General features: G+C 32.2%; 3 protein-coding genes and 1 pseudogene across 4 annotated transcripts; all 4 read right to left on the bottom strand.

Annotated features, from left to right (window-relative positions):
* Positions 1 to 5,000: 5,000 nt before the first annotated feature.
* LOC104751559 (protein MIZU-KUSSEI 1 pseudogene) lies at positions 5,001 to 5,900 on the bottom strand (annotated as a pseudogene). The gene has a single exon (XR_015585250.1). The product of XR_015585250.1 is annotated as a protein MIZU-KUSSEI 1 pseudogene (transcript).
* A 4,519-nt stretch (positions 5,901 to 10,419) lies between these two features.
* Positions 10,420 to 11,442, bottom strand: LOC104751558 (uncharacterized). Its single transcript, XM_010473513.2, has one exon. The coding sequence runs from the start codon at positions 11,292 to 11,294 to the stop codon at positions 10,602 to 10,604; it is 693 nt and encodes a 230-aa protein (XP_010471815.1). The 5' UTR covers positions 11,295 to 11,442; the 3' UTR covers positions 10,420 to 10,601.
* A 4,374-nt stretch (positions 11,443 to 15,816) lies between these two features.
* On the bottom strand, positions 15,817 to 16,641 carry LOC147925891 (S-protein homolog 3-like). The gene has a single exon (XM_087493193.1). It carries the CDS (start codon positions 16,610 to 16,612, stop codon positions 16,121 to 16,123), a length of 492 nt encoding a protein of 163 aa, XP_087349319.1. The 5' UTR covers positions 16,613 to 16,641; the 3' UTR covers positions 15,817 to 16,120.
* Positions 16,642 to 17,390: 749 nt separating this feature from the next.
* LOC104751556 (protein RGF1 INDUCIBLE TRANSCRIPTION FACTOR 1) lies at positions 17,391 to 19,076 on the bottom strand. Its single transcript, XM_010473511.3, has 4 exons — positions 18,707 to 19,076; positions 18,389 to 18,595; positions 18,080 to 18,295; positions 17,391 to 17,998 (listed from the first exon to the last, which is right to left on the bottom strand). Exons 1-4 carry the CDS (start codon positions 18,707 to 18,709, stop codon positions 17,678 to 17,680), a joined length of 747 nt encoding a protein of 248 aa, XP_010471813.1. The 5' UTR covers positions 18,710 to 19,076; the 3' UTR covers positions 17,391 to 17,677.
* Positions 19,077 to 19,539: the final 463 nt, after the last annotated feature.

Below are 19,539 nucleotides of genomic sequence, written 5' to 3'. Positions count from 1 at the left end.
ACTATTTCATAAACTATGATTCAAACGAATTACATTATATGAAACAGTTTCAGTTTTGTATCTGCATATATCTATATATATATATATATTTTTTGAGACATTTATGAAATAAATCCTCAAGTTCAAACTTATTTACAAGCATACCATTAACATTAATTATTTATTTGTTTTTCATTTAATTAATTAATATTGAGTTTTGATTTTTGGAAACAATATTTCCTATCCTAATAAAATTTCCAAAACAATCATAACCACTCCCTTTAACATTAAGTATTAAGTTTATAATTAATTTAATTAATATTAAATTGCCAATTTTACAAAACAATATTTTCTCCATACATACATTTCATAAACAATCGTCCTAATCAATAAACACTCTTTCGTGTTCTAGATATGTCAAAAATCAAAACTTAATAATGATGTCTCCTATTTTTTCATCAGAAAATTTTTACACTTTTTCGTAGACGAATTATGACAAATAAAGATGATAAAATCAATTGACTAAAAATGAAGATAGGCGGAGATGTCGCAATGGACGGGATAAAACAAAGACGAAAAAGATGATAGATTTATTTTGTCAGATAAAAACAAGAACAATTGTGTCGATCTAGACACAAAAAATACCAACATTAGTTTATGTTAAAACAAAAGTCAATTACAAATATATATCTGTAAGTAATTAATATACTGAATTAGTTCTTTTTGTTCAAATAGCTATTTTCCTATTTCTAACAAATTATATATACACGTTTTGGTCCATTTTAATAACTAAAGTTTATTAAAAGAAAAACAATGTGGAATTCATATCAAACAAATAACTGTTAACAATTTTTATTTGCATTTCACAACAAAACTATATATATTAAACTTAATTGATTCTTTATATATAAAACATACAAACCTACAATACAAATTATCGTTTACATATATTTAAAAATTTTTAAATAATAAAAATACTATCTGTAAATCAAAAAAAAATATACAGTATATTCCTTCTATAAATTATTCCCTCAGTTAGATTTTACACATTTTAAAAAAACAATGATTACTGAGTATAATTATATTTTTTTCTTTGACTAAAGAGATATTATTTAATTTTAAACTAATAACAATTCAAAATTTTAAATATTTTCAATGATTATCTTCTTGAAGTTTACAAAACATCAATCTTTGTAAGATAAAAAAATATCCCACAACATCAATTTTTATGAAACAAAGGGAGTACTACTTTTTTAATTGTATATCTATGTTATATTATAATATAAAACAATAAACCTCAAACAAAATACTTTTTAATTTCCATACTAACTAATATATCTTGTAAGGTTAAAATGTATAACTAAATATTAGTTTAATATATTTATATAGTTAATTTATAAGGCAAATTACATTTTTATTAAAAAAATAACTTTACGGTATATGGCGGGTGAATATATAATTATAGTACAAATATGTAATAACGTTAATACCGGCGCATGTATTCATGCATGATCGCTATAGTTCTGACACGTGCTATCTCAAATTCAGTGCTGTTCTAAATCGCATTTTTATAATAAATATAACATAACAAGTCAATAATTAAAATAATCATTTTATTTGTCAGGATGTTTTTAATCACCGTTATGTAAAATTCAGATATAAGATGCACGTGTGGAAGCATGATGATTCTCTAACAAATGGAAAGAATCACTGATAATAATTGTTTATTAACTTGTTGACAAAAAAAAAAAAATTGTTTATTAACTAAAGTTATTTTTGTATTTGTTTTCCTAACCGATCACAGGCTGTGTGATACACAACCGCAGACCAAAATAATCGATATGTTACATATGTATACTGGCATCACAAACGGACCCTGTTGTTCAACAATAGATCAGCCCACTATCCAATTGGTGGGCTTTGTATCAACTAGTCAGTCTTTCTCTTGCGTCAAACTCCGTTGAACCATATAGTAGTATGAGAAAGAACAAAAATAAATAAATCAAAATTTAGATCATCAGAAGAAGATCAAACAAGATATAATTAGTTCTGCTATATTGTTGGATTGATCGCGATATATATAGTTATATACGAACGAATCACGAGCAATTAAATGTATCCATAAAAGTAAAGAGAGAATCGTGAGGTTGAGGGTGCATGTGATGAAACCATACTAAGAGTAAGACTAAGAGGACATGGTAGTGGATCCACTATGTGGATGACTTGTGTTTAAACGCAATTAACCTCGTGTGCGTCCCATTTTTTCGCGTCATTTTCTTGATCTTTTTAGTCTGTATATTAAGGGCGGTGTATTGGAACTGAAATTGTGGAAGATTTTGGAGTTTTGTTAAAATCACATGTTATTCAAATCAGGATTTTAAAATCTGTTCTCAAATCCCAGGTTATTGAAAATGAAATTTATGTAAAATCATCCAAAATCATTCACAATACCTTGTTATTCAATTAAGTATTTTTAAAAGTCATATCAAATCTACTGTTATTCAAACTAAACAAATAATTTTCAAAAAAATACTGAAAATGGATTTTGAATGATTTTGGATACTTTTGTAGTTGGAAAATATCAACAAAACAATCACACCACGAGAGGTGGTATTTGAAGGAATTAAAAACAAAACAAAACAAAGAAAATCCACAAAAATAAACTGCATCATGAGACCACTGAGAGGTAAGACCTCTTTAGCTTTCTCTTCTCTCTTCGTCCTCGTCTCTCTCTCCCTTGATCCATTGAACAAAAAACAAAAAGGAACTGAAGAGAAACCCAATTTTGTTCTTCGTTAGGTTCAAACTTCTCTTCTCCAGTTCTTTCTACTCTTTAGTTATGTTTGATATTTGATATCAATTATTCAGGTGGACTTCTACTTGTGTTAGGATAAATCTATATTGGTTGAGGAGATTGATTCATGAATGATGTTGTTAAACATGAAGTGCTGAAATTAAAAGCTCTCTAGCTTTCACTTCGGATTTAGTTCTGTAATATTTCTAGGTTATGCTTGTATAGTTGTATTTACGATGAAGGTATTTTGTTTGTATGTATGATGTTCTATAACCACAACATTGTCGAATGTAGAAGCTGTTGAGCTCTTAATACTCTCTGTTAGTTCTTGGTTAAGTTTCTTTCTACAATAACACTAATTTGCTTGAGGAGATTGTTTGTGCAGATAAGTGTGTATCCAAGAGATTGTGCAAGAGGACAGAGATTCCCAACAGCTACAGAGCAAGCAAGAGAGAGGATTTTAGATTGCAAAAGGAGAAGAAGAAGGCAAGACTCAAGAATTACACTGAACTTGTTCTTGCATCTGCATCACTCGATGATGTTGAAGCCATCTAGAGTGCTACAAAAAAAATTCTAAAAAGAAAATTGTTTCCCCGTTTTTAATGCTAAAAAAAAATTCTCACAATCACCCAAAGTCTTCCTAAATCACTCCCGTAAATCTCACCTAATCAACAATCATTTAGATAAAAATCTACCTAAATATCCTAAAACACTACTCAAATCTCTCAAAACACCAAAACATACAAACTCCACAAAATCCTCTGAAATCTTTGTTCCAATACACCCCTCTAAGTTGTAACTTGATTTATATAAGCACTTCTTTTTTTTTTTTTTTTTGATAAACATAAGCACTTCTTTTACGACAGTAATTTGAGATTTAAGAAGAAGAGGAAGAAAAAGTCATGAGAGAACCAAAGGGAGCATAAAAACATATCAATCAGACAGCCTGAGTCTCAGATCCCTTGCTAGATGTCACGATTCCTGCAAGCTTTTGTCATTTTATGAGACTTAATTGGGCTAAATTATATATATATATATATATATATATATATATATGATAACTGATAAATAATTCAATGAATGTATGTGTGTGTAATATTTTAAAATCGGAATATCCACACCGCAATCCATATGTTTATAAAATAAAATAAAAATCCATATGTTTATAAATACAACCGTTGTATTAATTCCGTTGTGGCTAAAAAAAATGAGTGTGGACATACGTTTCTTTTTTTTTTTTTTTGTTCAAACGTTTGTACATACGTTTCTATCTTCATAAATCAATTTATATTGTTAAGTTAACTAGCTTATATTATCATTTATGACATGTACTAATATCATATATAATGTTTTTTTATATAAAGGAGTAATAGATTAGTTTGAATCAATGATTTAGAGAATATGTGTAAAGGGCAAAAATTCCTTATATAATGGGAAGCAGTAGTGCTGGTTTGGTACCGAACCAGACACCGGAGCTAAGCTAGATTGTTCGGTGGTTGCTGTTTGGGCGCACATTGCTTTCAGTTGTCCCCTTGATCAGACTCCTCCAATGCACGTGAGTACTGTCCACGCGCCGCTGGCCCATGAGGTTAACTCAGTTTTGGAAGAAATTACAAATGCAAACTGGCAGGAGAGGAGTCAAAGCAGGGACACACCATTGCCTTATTATTGATCATGATGTCTATCGAGTGTCAACGTTATCAAAGATTCAAAGTCTAAGTGTTGAATGGTAATCAGTCTAGTTAACCAAACGGTAATATTTGGTATAGTCATTAGGCCATACCGCATATTTTAACTATTTATAAATGTCAGCATATTAGTTTTGTTTAGTAATTCTGCTATATTTTCACTAAAATTAACCTTTTATTAGGTACTTTATTCTGCTATTTCATTCATAGATTAACTTTTCTATACAATCTACTCTGCTATTTCATTTGTGTATATATACTTTCTACAAATCTTAGATTGAAATTACTTTTTTTTTTATGACATGTTATATGTTACTTACATAAAAGTACATCATAAAATTTAAACATAATCAGTCTCCATATGTTGCAGAGCTTAGCTTTTGTTTTTATTGTGTATAAGATTGTTATTTGAGAAGGTATATATTATTGTGAGTTTGTGACGATGGTATTATTAACCCAAAATTAACATCCCTACCCACATACGACAGAAATTTATAATTTTAATGTTCGTAAAAACATTGTTAGTTCACAGCTGTAAATTTGTAACAACAAAAACTTATGCAATATTACATATATACACAAAAACGAACATTAAGATTAACATGGATCATAAGTCATAACCAGATTTTTCCTAATAATCACAAGTTTCAAGATCTCGAAAGGAAAATGCTAAGCTCCTGTCCATAACAACACCCTTGGTTCACCATATGAAACGATTCCGAGTCACACGACCCGGTGACTCGCTCAAACTTTGCTCTCAGATACAACGTCTCGCCGTTCGGAATCACCCCGGCGCCTACGGAAACAGACTGCATCAGCCGGAGAAAACTGACGTCGTTTTCATTGGTTTCTCTCCTCACCGCAAATCCAAATTTCCTACCGTTGCAATACATAGACCAAACGGGAACGTTGAAGATATTAGACCGGCGGTTGCTTTTGCTCCGGAGAGCGATTCTGAGAAAGCCCTCCTCCATCTCCCGAGCAAGAGCTGCCGTGGGAACGGCTAGTTCGAGGAGTAGGAGAGGTGGAGAGGAGGGACGAGTGTCGTCTTGGATGCAGAAGCTGACGTGACCACGGCGGTGACCGAAGAAAGTGCCTGTGACTACGACGCCGGGTTGGTCTAACGAAGAAGTGGAAGAAGACACGGAAACTGTGTCGTTTTGGTCGGAAGGAGGAGATTGGTACGTGCAACAATATGGGATGACGCACTCGATGAGTGAACGGAGGGTTCGTCGGAGTCTGACTTCACGGGCACAGTCAATGCTCGTTGGAGAGTCAATGATTTGTAGATGACTACTTTGTTTTCCGGCCAAATCTACCGTTGTTCTCATTTTTTTGCTTTTATTTGTAATCGTGTAAGTGACAAGAGAACAAGATCAGTAAGGTTGATGGTATATGTATAGGTGTGAGATGTAAGTGGAGGGGATTTTTTTTTTTTTTTCTTTTCGTTTTAGTGTATAGTATTTGGATATTATTTTGTTTTTGTTGTTATTTTTTATGTAATGGATAACCACATTTATACATGCGTGTGCTTTCGTTTTCTCTGTTTTTAAGTGATTGTTTCTACCTTAATTAGTGTGTTCACAAAATGGTGGTAAACAAACCTGAATTTAGTATTACGTTTCATGTAATTGCGAAACAGGGATCCAAAAAATTATGAAAATATAATAAATGATGTTGATAAGGAGAAGGGAATAGAGGGAATCGATATAATATAATTGATTGGCTGAACAAGAAATAGGTCCACTTGTAATCAAGAACCCAATCGATCGATCCCTTTTATTTTTGGTACTTCTTTGAATTTTCTTTAGTTGATATACTAAAGTCTAACGTATATGAAAAACCGTGTTTTACGCTGATATGATGATATGTGTAAGAAATCAAAATAACATTGAGGGATTGAGTTTAATTTAATTTTCTTTCATATGTGACTTATTCAGTAGACTAATTTAATTACGATAATTTTTTTGGAGTTGATTGTAAAAATGATGTACATCTTAGCGTTACTCAATTTTGATTGCATTCTTATAGCTGGATTACTTATTATGGTTGTAACTTGTAAGTTATATCGTTGTATAATATCCTCAATAGTCAATACTTACTTTTGGGAAACCTTTTCGAAAGATATATCCTATATATCTGAATTACTCACAGAGATATGTTTTGCTTTTTTAGGTTAATTTTTAGGCATTAACAAAAAGATGATTCATTGAATAGAGAGAGTACACTGTACACATAAAAAGTAACATGGCAATGATGGGTATTAAGCGTGAGAAAGCCCGTAGAAGCATCATTCTGTTGAGATGATTGTCTTCAGATACTATTTACCGTTATAGTGCCGCGAATAGTCAGTATTATGTGCTGTTGTGGGGACTATAACTTTCCTTTTGTCTATCATTAAAATTTGCAAAAATGACTTAACAGAAAGATAAGGCATTAGAGCCTAATTTACGGGGAAAGCATGATACCTGAAATCTTATACCAATCAAGTATCAGCATTCAGCCAAATGATAGGATAGAAAGAAAAACAAAACAATAACGCATGGCAACTTTCAAAAAAAAAAAAAAAAAAACAATGACGCATGGCTGCAGTTTAGATACTAGAGAGAGTAGTACATAAGCAGAACAACCAGAGCTTCTCAAGAATGGGCCTGTATTACATGGGTCCAGAAACTACTTTGATGGGCTGATTAAAACCTCACTCTAGTATTCTCATCCGATGTAAAATGTATCAAACTAAGCTACGATTCTCATGTCACTTGTGGAGTATGAACAAGAAAATTTCTAAAAGTCAAATGCACGTTTATTTTGTGTCGTCCCAAATTTCAAAAATAACTAATTTACTATTTGCGCGACTTTGATGAAAATAATCATATAATGAATGTTGATTGAAAATGTAGATATATATATCTTTGAGATAGTTGAAAATGTATTATTAACACGATGAAGAAAAATATAAAAAAAAAAAAACATAGAGCTAATGTTTGGTTACCTAGTCATTGATTGAAAAAGCCTCAAAACCTTCTATTTGTCTTCTTTATCTTTTTTTTTTCATATATATTTTATCGGGACATGTAATCTCGATACTTTTCATTAACAATGTTTATCCATGTCATATATAAATATCATATTAGAATATCATATCCAGAGCCGTCGCAGAGAATTACGAGGCCATAAGCCCAAAAACATTTTTAGGTCTGTTAAAAAAAAAATTTTAATGAAAACACAAATAAGTAAGAGTTGTGAGGGCCGAACTCGGGACGTCCTAAACTCCCTTTCACCGCTTATACCACTAGGATAAACAAAACTTTTTTGAAATAGGATCGACTATATAATTTGCAGCCGCAAGCTGATGCTTCATCAGCTTGTGTCTTGGGTCGGCTCTGATCATATCTAATCAAAATTTTGATATATTGTAGTCGTATATGAGGAACATTAGTTAATTTAGTCATAATCCAATGTCCATAAGACTCAACATAGTATCATAGTCCATTTTGTTGATTCATAGGATTTCTATATCGGTGTCATAGTAAATTTTGGTTGAAAGTAAACCGATAAAAACTACTTTGGGAGAAGCTATCAGGATCCCAGATAAGCAAATATAAGATTCATAAACTACCATAAATATTAGAGATGCAAAACAAATCATTCATTATCAATTAGTTTTAAGTTAAAATTCAATATATAGCTCTTAACATACATCCGGATTTACATGTTTTAGTCCATTATATAGAAAGAGAATCAAGGATATACCGTACATGCATTGAGTTAAAATAAAGAAGTAATCGAAAGACCGTGATAAGATAGAAGTTTCTTACCCATTTGTCTTCAGTCTGCGTCATAATCTTGTTTCTTCACCAAACACTAATATTTTTTAACACATTCAGAACAAGTTGTAACCATTATGTAATAATGTGAATGTGATAGTTCGTGGTTTTAATTAGGGTTCCGATAAAGATTAAAATGAAACAAAGTTTGGATAATATAATTATGTTATTTTACATAACAACGTAATCATTCTCATTCATATACCAAGAGTCGAATTGGAACTTTCTAAGCACTGGAATTTAAATTTATTTATTGTGTTGACAGTTGACAGTTGACACGTTTCTAAAACAATTTATTAAAATTTTTATAATAGAAAAAGGCAAAGGTCAAATAAGGCGATAAGGTTATACTATAAAATATCAAAAACAGATTCAATAATTTTTATATAAAAAAAAAGATAAATGATAAATAATTGCAAAAAAAAAAAAATGGTGGCTCCCGGCTCCCATAAGGCTAAATTTTGTTTGGTACACTACCAGCAGCATATCAACGGTCCGAGCATACGCGGGGATATAGACCTGTTATTTTCATACACATATATACACCCCATAAAATGGAGTTATATATATGATCAAAGAGAAAGAAAAGGAGTTATATTTCATTGTTTCACTTTTTCGTTTACTAAATCGAAAAAAACAAATCTCATAAATGATTAAAGTAAGTCAATTTACATAGTTCTGCATTCATACCTATTTTCATATGCTTACACACACACAACCCAATAAATGGATCGGAGTTAATTATATGATCAATAAGAAAAAAAGAGTTATAAATTTTATTCACTTTTTTTCTTTTTCTAAACGGAAGAACCAAATTTCATAAATGATTTAAGTGAGTCAATTTACATAGTCTTGCATTCATACCAATGGACTCACATCAAATATAAAGAGCATCTAAGAATTGCCTAGCGTCCAGTCTTTTTCGAGGGAACCTTAGTTCTAGATAGAAGAATTTATCATTTTTTGTTTGTAATGCTGGTAATTTTATTTCGTCTTAATTAACATATTTTTAATAGCTTATTACTTCATTTCATAATTAACTTTATGAAAAAAATAAAAAAGATAAATAAACATTTCATATATGTAGAGAGAGATATCCACAAAGTCATAACGCATGATATTTTTTAATCATCCGGCAAAGCACACGTATGCAGAGTAGGAGGCAACCGCACCAAATGGGGGGAATAGGTAGTATAATTTCGTTTGGAGTCTTGTACATAAGTTGGTGATATAATTTAATTACAAAACATAAGAAGATAGTTTTAGTTAATGTTGTCGCCGCCAGATACAACCTGTCATTGTCGAAGACTTGCCGGTCATGGCGGAGGACTAGCCGATAGATTCCGATTTTGTTTACCCAATAGATAAAATTCGAATCTTAGGGTTCACACCAAATTCGAAAACAATTACTATTTTAATAAGATTAGTACTATACACCACGAGTCACGAGACTTTTCACCAAATGATATAGTAAGTGAACGTATCATTGTAACTAGCCTATTGGTTGAACTAACCGGATTAGAGTATCGAGTTTTTCTTAAGTAAATTAGTAATGAAAAGTCTTTTGTTAATTATAGTTTACTACATCACCATCTTACATCAAAAGTGTAAAGACTAAAAAAGCAACAAAAAAGAAAATGAACGTCTGAAGCTTAAATAGATTTTAAAATAGACTTCGAAGGTTAAAATCCCATTGGCTGCGAAGCCAAATCTTCCATTATGTTAGTCTCTTTCCGATCCCACCACTCCATTAAATAGTAACTCTTTTACGTCGGAATACCAAACTTTCTCTCCAAGTCATATTTTACTTTTATTTAACTTTTTCATACGAAAGTTCCATATGTGGAAATTTACAAGGATTTGTTTAGTTTATTACTTTGATTTGCTCCTATATTAATCATGTTTCCAAAAGCAGAGCTTTTGACCTGACCCCCACGTCTTTATAATTAAATGGGCATTTTACTTAATCCCAAACCATTTCATATCATTAGTAGTGAACAATAATAATAATAACAAGTTCATCCTAAGGTATACGTGCATGTGTATAAACACAAATCTTATAAACCTCGCAAGTTGCAGCAAGAGTGTTGTTGCTTTTTAAGCTTTCTATGGGTACCGTACACATGTATAATAACAAAATGGGAAATTAATTTGTCACAAAAGCTATAACTTTACACAGAGTGTTTTCATTTTTAACATTACACAATCGATCATTTCCACTAACGATATAATTAACAACAACGACAACAAAAAAGAAAAAAAGAATGAAAACTTTTAGTGTTCTTTCTTCTACGAATTAAGTGTTTCTTCGATTTACGATGATGAGATCTGAACATCGTCGGAGGCTTCGTATATAGTAGAGAGTCTCAGTCTAAACGATCGAACCGCCAATTTAGCTCTCCCAGACGTATATCTTTTCAATTTCTGAACCGAACCAGACCGAGAATAACCGTTAACAGCTTTAAACGGCGTCGTTCTACTCTGTAATTTCCCTTTTTCCATCGTCATCGTCATCGTTTCGCCGGCGGCTCCGACTCTGTTGTTAACGGCGTTGGGATGATTCAGCGTCACGACCGGAGAGATCCTCCCGCTATTACGACGGCGATATTTCCTCCCCTTCTTCTTCCCTTTCCCCGCAGCTTTCTCAATCGCGACGCTGGCTTTCACGGCGAGAGCCGCCATATCAGACGCCGAGAGACGGTACTGACGTTTAGAGATGGGAAGAACGAAATAGATCTGATCCGCTTGAAGAACCTCGTCGGATTCGATCGCAGGGATGAAATCGTCGTAGTAGAGAGAATCGGAGTTACAAAGAAAATAAAAAGAAGATGATCGAGACGAAGACGACGAAGAAGATGAAGACGTCGATTCAGATTCAAGAACCTGAGATGCTAACACCGGTATATCGTATTCACGGAGCTCGCCGTTAATCGTGACGATTTTAGCCGTCGTCGTCGTCGACGAAGAATCGTACTCGTTTCGATCAACAGATACACAAAGACCCATTTTTTTTTTTTCTAGCTTTTCTTTGTTGGGTTTCTGGTAAATTAAAAAACTCCAAAAATAAAATTTGAATTCTGATTTGTTGCAGAGAGATAGAGAGAAGAAGATGAAGAAGAAGAAGAGAAGACGCGTTATAATAAAACAGAGTATGGTTTATACAGAGAGATCTGGTGGGGATATATAAATAGAGGTAAAGTGGTGACGTCATCGTTTTACTTAAACCGGAAAAGGTACAAAAACGGTTAGGGTAATGTTTTGTTTTTGTCAAACCGGGAGCTGACGCGTACGCTTAGAGCATTGTTATTAGAGGGGTTTGACTCTTGTGGAGTAGTCTAGTCACAGTCTTGTTTTACAAGGCTTAATATTTTTAATATTCATGGATATGATATAGGATATGAACTGATGAATAGTGGTACGGTCACTGTCCTTACCCAAAATTCATGAACCTTCTATTTTTTTTTTTAATGTCAAAACTATTTTGACTGATGTAATTATGTAAACATATCCAAATTTCAAACAATTTTGTTTAGGTAACTTTCTATTTTTGTAATTATGTCCTTAGTCCCTACACTTTTATTCTACATTGTAAATTGGTAACAAAATCTACTAGTAGTAACTACTGGATATACTAATTCAAATTGATCAAATAATTTCGTCAAAAGGTTTTTTTTTTCAGTGGTTTTTTTATGTTTATGTTTACTATTTGAATTTTAATACGTATTTGCACATTTTGATGAAACAAAACATAATTTTGCTTGAAGTAATTTTCCAAACAACTAGTCCAAACTCAAAATGATAAGCGTGTGAATTCACAATGTAGTACTTTAATTTTTATGAATGTACTGTATAGTCAAATAGTGTGAAATGTTCTAGTAATATATACGCAGATGTGCGTTTAGATAGATAGCCTTTCTTATCCATATCTACGGGCTGTACAAATTGATCTAGAAAGTCTAATAAAATTGTCAACTTCCCCCAACTAGAAGATACGCAAATATTAAATCGTCAATATAAAATCTTCCCATTCATTGTATATATGTATAGTACTAATACGTGCGTCCATTTTCGTGTACATATAGAAACTATTGACGATGTGTGACTTCAAATATTTTGGTGAATTATGACGACAATCGCGGTTTAGGTAGCAACCGTTTTGGGAATTTTTTAACAGATTTCCATATTCCGGCCGTAAGGATCAAGATATGTCAGCAATGACGCGGCTTCGATGGTCTCAGCCGTAACACGTGACTTAAAAATTAGCGATAAGGAGACGAGGAAAAAAACAATAATTGAATAAGCGTGGGGAATAAGGAAACCGCAGCAACTATTTTGTTTCCTTCTTTAGTGTGAAAGACCACAGCAACTTGTATTTGACTCTCACCATTCATCAAATATAAAATTCAATCCACGTACCAGAAAAACGCAAGTGATCAAATCAATTACTTTTACTCGTAAATAAATGCTATTTTTAATTATGTGATTTTTTCTTTCCTTTTTCTCGTAGTAACCATCGTAATTAGGTACAATTATCACTATTACGGTTAATTAATCACTAGTTACGGTTAGAATTTTTGTCTAATCTTAACCATAACTGTTTAATAAACGGTTACGATTAAATACGGTTTCGGTTGATATTATTTGATGATATAATCTAATTGATATTATTTATTTATAATTGATATGTTCTTTTAGTGTATTCATATTTCTTCATATCATATGATTCATATTAAATAAATAATTGTTATTATATTTTATTATGTTTTTGAAACTACGATTAAGAAATTACGGTTTAACTATGCGGTTAACCAACAGTTTTGATATAGTTACGGTTAATTAACGGTTATGGTTAATAAAATTTAACCATATATTTACGGTTAACGGTTACGGTTTTAAACCATTTATATGGTTACGGTCTGGTTACGGTTCATATATAGTCCGGTTATAATCTGAAATATGGTTACGGTTTAATTTTGGTCATGCCTACTCGTAATGATTCGTTATTCAAAAAATATACAGCGGCTTTGTAACGATATAGTTATAACTTTAAGAACATTTTGCAATCATCTCTATACTAAAAGAAAGAGTATAGAGTGAGATTTTCTAAACCCATCTCTATTTTTATCTTTAAAAAAAAAATTCAATTTTTTCTATATTTTGGAGTTTACAATTTTAATTTCACATTCAAATTTGAAAATATATATATATATATATATATATATATATATATATATATATTTCATATGAGCCGAGTAGAGTTGGAGATGAACCCAACTAGACAATAAAATTACTCATTTTTAAAAAAATGAAAAATGGAAATACTCTTATCAACTCACGAGATACAACTCAAGTGCAATTTACGTTATCCATTCTTTTCCCCCAAAGAACTATCACTTTACTCATGCTGATGCTGCCTTGTACTTGGAAATAAAAATAACTTTATAGTGGAAAATATACTTCAATAGAAGTTCAAAACTTTTCCAATACGGAGTCAATTTCATGAATTAATGAATGATGTTTAGTTAAAGTTTATGATAATTAATTTTTGATAAGTCTAATGGGGTTTATAACCTTAATTAATCATCACTGGGAATCAAAGCTTTGCTGTCACCTCGCTGTCATAACAGTATATAATGTGCAACTACGTGTGCTTGGATTAGATTAATTACGTTGACATCTCTAATTTTTAAAAATGCTTCTCGAAATTCGCGAAAATCACAAATTTGAATTGATTTATGAACTTTATTATTGCATCTTAATCATAGTTTAGTTTCATTCAGTTATTACCAAAAAAACAAGTCTGAAGAAGCTAGGGAACACCGTACGCATTTAATTATTACATTGAACCGTGTAAAGTCGAACAGGTCGCAGGCCATGCAAAATGCAAGGAGGATTCACGTGTTCAACCGATGACTTGGTAGCCAATAGTACCTAGTACGTACGTACCAACTACATTTATATTTAATACTCAACTTCCGAATAACAAAGACCCGAATCCAAAAGTCTGATTACATGATACGGTCAAACTAATAAACGATCACACAACGACGCTATAGTATATATGTATGCACAAACGTTACAAGATAATCGTCTATCATATTTTACAGTGCTCAAATACCACCTACGGTTTGATTCGTGTAAGGCTATGAGCTGTTTAATTAATTATTTAATTGATGTCAATATGTCATGAGTTAGTAGAACTTCATAATGTTTTTTTCTTCTTCAAAGACTTCATGATGTTGAGATTATTCAAAGATGATCTCAAAAACTACTATATTCATTAGAGTTGCACATACATTAAAAAGTGCTCATTAATTTTTATTTTTAATGATAAATAGTCAGAATTTAAATATGATGCGTCTTTGAAAAGGACTGTTATGCAATATTTTGTTGGACAATGGAGCTTGTTAGAAACTAGATTAATTGATTGGAGATGAGACTTCCGGTGGTGTCATACAATGTTCATGAAAGTCTTAATTGATATGTCAAGTTGAATATTGAAAGTAAATACATTAAATTCTTTTGTCCTTTACTTAAAGATGTCTTTAAATCTTGATAACGGAAGCCTTGCTAAACGCGTAATGTGTCATTTAATTACAACGGAAATGAGGTAACTTCAGAGAATTCCGTTAAAACACGCTTTTTTGCAGAGTTTTCCAACTTTGCAATTGGCCATAGTACTGGTCTGAGTCTCTGAGATAGTCAAACAACTTAGAAGTTTTATAAATTTACTTCTTCGTTGCTTCCGTTTCAAGATTGTTCGACAAATGATTTATACAGACGTGAAAACTGACGTATAAAAATGTTAACCAAGAAATTTAAAAGTATATATGTTTTAGACGTGTGCGTATTGTTAGAACGGCCACGCAATCACGTTGCTAAGTTTTAAATCTCTTGCACGGCTTCAAATAATGAAATATAGAGTATAATATCCTACTGGCAATTACATTAGTTTATGTGTTAACGAAATGTTTGTCCTATTGGTGACGATGATCACGTGCTAATCAGGAAAGATGGGATGTTTTAAAAGACATAGATATTGGTACAATGATCCCAAAAATTATTAGATAGCTACCAGAAAAGTACCTAAACCGTTTTGTTTAGATAAACCTCCTTGCACGTTTGCCTTTGTTCCCTGCCAGAAAATTTCCTAATTTCTGGTTTATCCTATGTATAACGTGGTCGTGACTCGTGTGCGCACACGGACTTACTCTTGGTTGTGTAATATTTTTTGTTATTTTTTTTGGTAAAACATAGAACAAACAAAATAATAAGCCTCAGTGGTTATGTACTCTGTTTAAAGGACTTAATTGAAACAATTATAGCGATCGATCTCAAAAAGGCTTAATATTGGGCTATGAGGTATATGATTAATTTTGTTATCGTTAGTTAGTGGGCTTGAAACGTTGTGTTTCATAAAACAAAGATTATTATGGTCATGTCATTGTGTGTGTGTTTTATTTTTCTCAAAGTTTCTCTGATGAAATGTGAAATTTATTTATCAAATAGACGAAACTCAAAGTTTCTCTGATGAAATGTGAAATTTATTTATCAAATAGACGAAAGTCTATAATTACAAGCTTGGAAATTACAGACTTGAAAGACTAACATCTCTCCGATAAACAACTTGTTTTAAATAAGTTAACTTTTGAAAATAATTTGTTGTATTTGTTGGCATAGCATTGGCCATTGTTAGTTATACATTTTTCAACAGCTTTCAAAACTGTTTTACACCATATTTAAATTTAGATAAATGACCCAATAGTTTAGATATAAACCACTAAGTTACTTATAATAATAGTAAATATGTTTTCTTCGTTTTGAAATTAAAATCATTTGTCCCAATCGAAATAGTCATCCCTACTTTCTTCTCCTTTCCACCATCTTGTACGAATCATAGGTCCTTCCCTTCCACCATCTCCAATCACTTGCCACTTACAGAGATCACATTTGTCTCTCCCATCATTAAAGATTGTAAACCAATGATCACCACCTCCCCTCCACGTTATATGGCAGCGAAATTTTGTAGTGCCTTTCCAATTTACTCTGAATTTGAAAGACCATGCACCACCGTAACGTATGTGTTGCAATCCCAAGTCATCTTCTGAAGACTTGCAATGTACATTTATAACCTCTCTGTTTCTGACTATATTACCGATCATCACAGTTTTCTTTTGTAAAGGTAACAACCGTCTACCTCTCCCGATTGGTTCTTCCGACGATGCAGCATCTGAAAAAGCTAACAATGACGACGACAACAACACGTAACAAACAAAACTGTAGATCATCAGTTTTATAAACTGATGACTACAGAAGATAGCCATGATTCTAATCTTCTATGGTATGAGAATTGACAGAAGCTAGATAACAATATTTATAGTCCCTGTTTAATTTATTTATAGAATTAAAGATCAATACAAATATTAATAGTATGCTGCTATACTTGACAAAGAAGAATATTTATAGTTTATTATTATCTGTTGACTAATTATAGTTTGTTGTTTCTTATTCTATTCATATCGAGATCAAATTTCATATCCAAAAACCAACAAATTACTTAAAATGATAGTATTAAGGAAAGAATATCATATCACCTAGAATTTACTCTTTTTCATATATTACTCTAATAAATATTAAGTATATTTTTTTTTGGTAGAGAATATTAAGTATATTATTCTATGTAATCCTTTTATTTATGATTTGTACTTATAGATAAGTTATATCATTCCATTCAATAATATAACAACAATAATAATACAATCTTATTCAATCTATTTACATGGTATCATAATATCAGATCTATTATTGAAATCTGTTCTGATACCATGTAAATAGATTGATACCATGTAAATAGATTATATAGGATTGTATTATTATTGTTGTTATATTATTGAATGGAATGATATAAATTTTATATATAAAGGACAAACCATAATAAGAAAAATAAGTTTCAAATTATCTAACAATCAAACTTATTTTATTGATACTCTTTTCTTAATAGATAATACACACCAAAGAATTTATGAAATTAGTCAAAATTCATAATCAATTAGTCAACATTCTGTAATCCTAGTTGAAACTGACGATAATACACCGAAACGATACAAGTAACATACCACGAACCATATATCCTTTCAAACGTATATTTACAGCCAAAAAAACTATATGACAAGCATATTTCAATCCTTTTTGAGTATACAACCTAATATCTATATTTATAAAAACAAACAAAACATGATACTATACTACATTCATATATATATATATATTCATTCCTATAGCTTCAAAAGGTTATAAAGCAATACTAAGTACTAACCGTATACAATATAATGGCCACATTTTCTAGATTTTTATACACATAGTTAGGTTACTCTTAAAGTTATATAACTTCAGAACGGAGCACGGTGTGGGACTCCCTTACGTCTGCTTGAGTTCCGGTGATTATATATCGGTGGCGTCCCCGGAGAAAGATTAAAACCACTCTCATCACCCGAGCTCGAAGACCGTTGATCTCCTGACAAGTAATCAAACCTAACGGTGGAGATGGAGAGACCACTCATGAGACGATTGAAAGCACACGTCGTCTTCCGTATCTTAGTTGGTGTGGTCGCCTCATCAGATTCCCACTCACCTTCGTACTCCCTTCCATGCTTCCCTCTCAGAGAGAAGGTTAGACTTGGATCATTCCCTCCTCGCTTCATCCCTCCAAGCTAAAAATAAATCACCAAACAAAGGTCAATATGGTCATTTCATCAACAAAACAGAGGAGAACAGGGGAGAAGAGAGTTTACTTTGCAGCCGAGGGAGCAGAAACGGAAAGAATCAAGAAGACTTCTGCAACAGATTTCACAAGTGTTGGTGACGCCTTTGCCGATTCTTGGCTGAGGACGTTCGTTCAAGAAGACGATCCTTGCGCTGTTGATTATGTAAGTCTGAACACAAGAGATGTCTATGTACTTCTGAATCTCGTTCACCCTCACCACGTTGTGGTACGATGACCTCCGTATCTGCAATTAACAAAAATACCAATTTCTTAACTCCGTTCTGCGATATGAAGGGAAAGACAAGGAATAATGATTATGAATATGGTGGAAACAAACCTGAATGACACGATGGTTTCTGTGATTAGGCAAACAGTAAGAGCAAAAGGCTTCGGAACTGCAGTCAAGACAGAACATGTTGCATTCGCTCTTGTTGGAAGCGGCGTGGATGGAACAAGGGACGAAGTAGTTTGCTCTTAGCATAGGGATTAGCCATGGTGGAGGACTCAGATTGTAGTTATCTTCTTCTGCTCTCATCATCGTTCCCTGGAAGATAGATGTTAGACACCAAATTCAAAGGGTAAAAATATAAGAATCTGCACATTAACTCTTATGGAAAGAAACGAGAGTCAGAAGAAGAAGAATCATTCAAATTACCATGAGTGTTCTTGTGATATGTTGTTATTGAGGTTTTCAATAGCCAGCCAGCTTGAAGAGTGAATAAGAAGAACTGACCTAAGAAGATTGAAAAGACTAAGAAGAGATGTTTTGATTTAGAGGAGGCGGCGGCGGCAAATAGCTGAAAGAAGAAAATAAGAGAAATTGAGGTTTTTCTTGTTTTTTGAAGTCGGCCACCGATATAACTTTTTCAGAGTTTTATATTAATTCACATGAAAATCCATATAAATATCCTCTTTTTGTAAAAATTGTTTATTTTTAGTTCTCTTTAATTACTTTTCCTTTGGCCAAATAAGTGTCTGCTAATTTTTTTGCTTTTTAAGTCCAGGAGAGACACACGTATATCTGTGTGCACATGTGTGGGTCTCTCGAGACCCCAGAAGTAAAGGAACTAAAAAAAAAAAAAAAAAAAGAGTAGTAGTATTCTTGAAAATTCTGAATCATTATTGCTCTCCTCACAAATGATGATAAATCATTTTTACTATTTCGTGGTCCGCGACAAATATCAAAATTTAGCCGACTATTTTATTCGGTCCTACATCACTCCCAACGTAGGAAGATATTCCTATTATTTTCTACCAAATTTGTTGATTTGTATCAGTATCGTAATATTCGTTACGTTCAGTATTTGTGATAAATATCCACATATAACATAACTAGTGGTAGGATACGGCCATACGAGAGAAACCGAGTGTGGTGGATACTATTAAAAGAAGAAAAAGGAACTAATTATATTACCTTTGGTCACATTAGAAACACGTGGCAAGAAGTGAAGAGCCAGAGGGATCGACGGACACGAGGGGAGACAGAAC

Source organism: Camelina sativa, chromosome 16 (genome assembly GCF_030686135.1).
Source record: "Camelina sativa cultivar CO46 ecotype springtype chromosome 16, ASM3068613v1".
Classification (NCBI taxonomy): Eukaryota; Viridiplantae; Streptophyta; class Magnoliopsida; order Brassicales; family Brassicaceae; genus Camelina; species Camelina sativa.
This window is presented reverse-complemented; position numbering and strand designations above follow the sequence as displayed.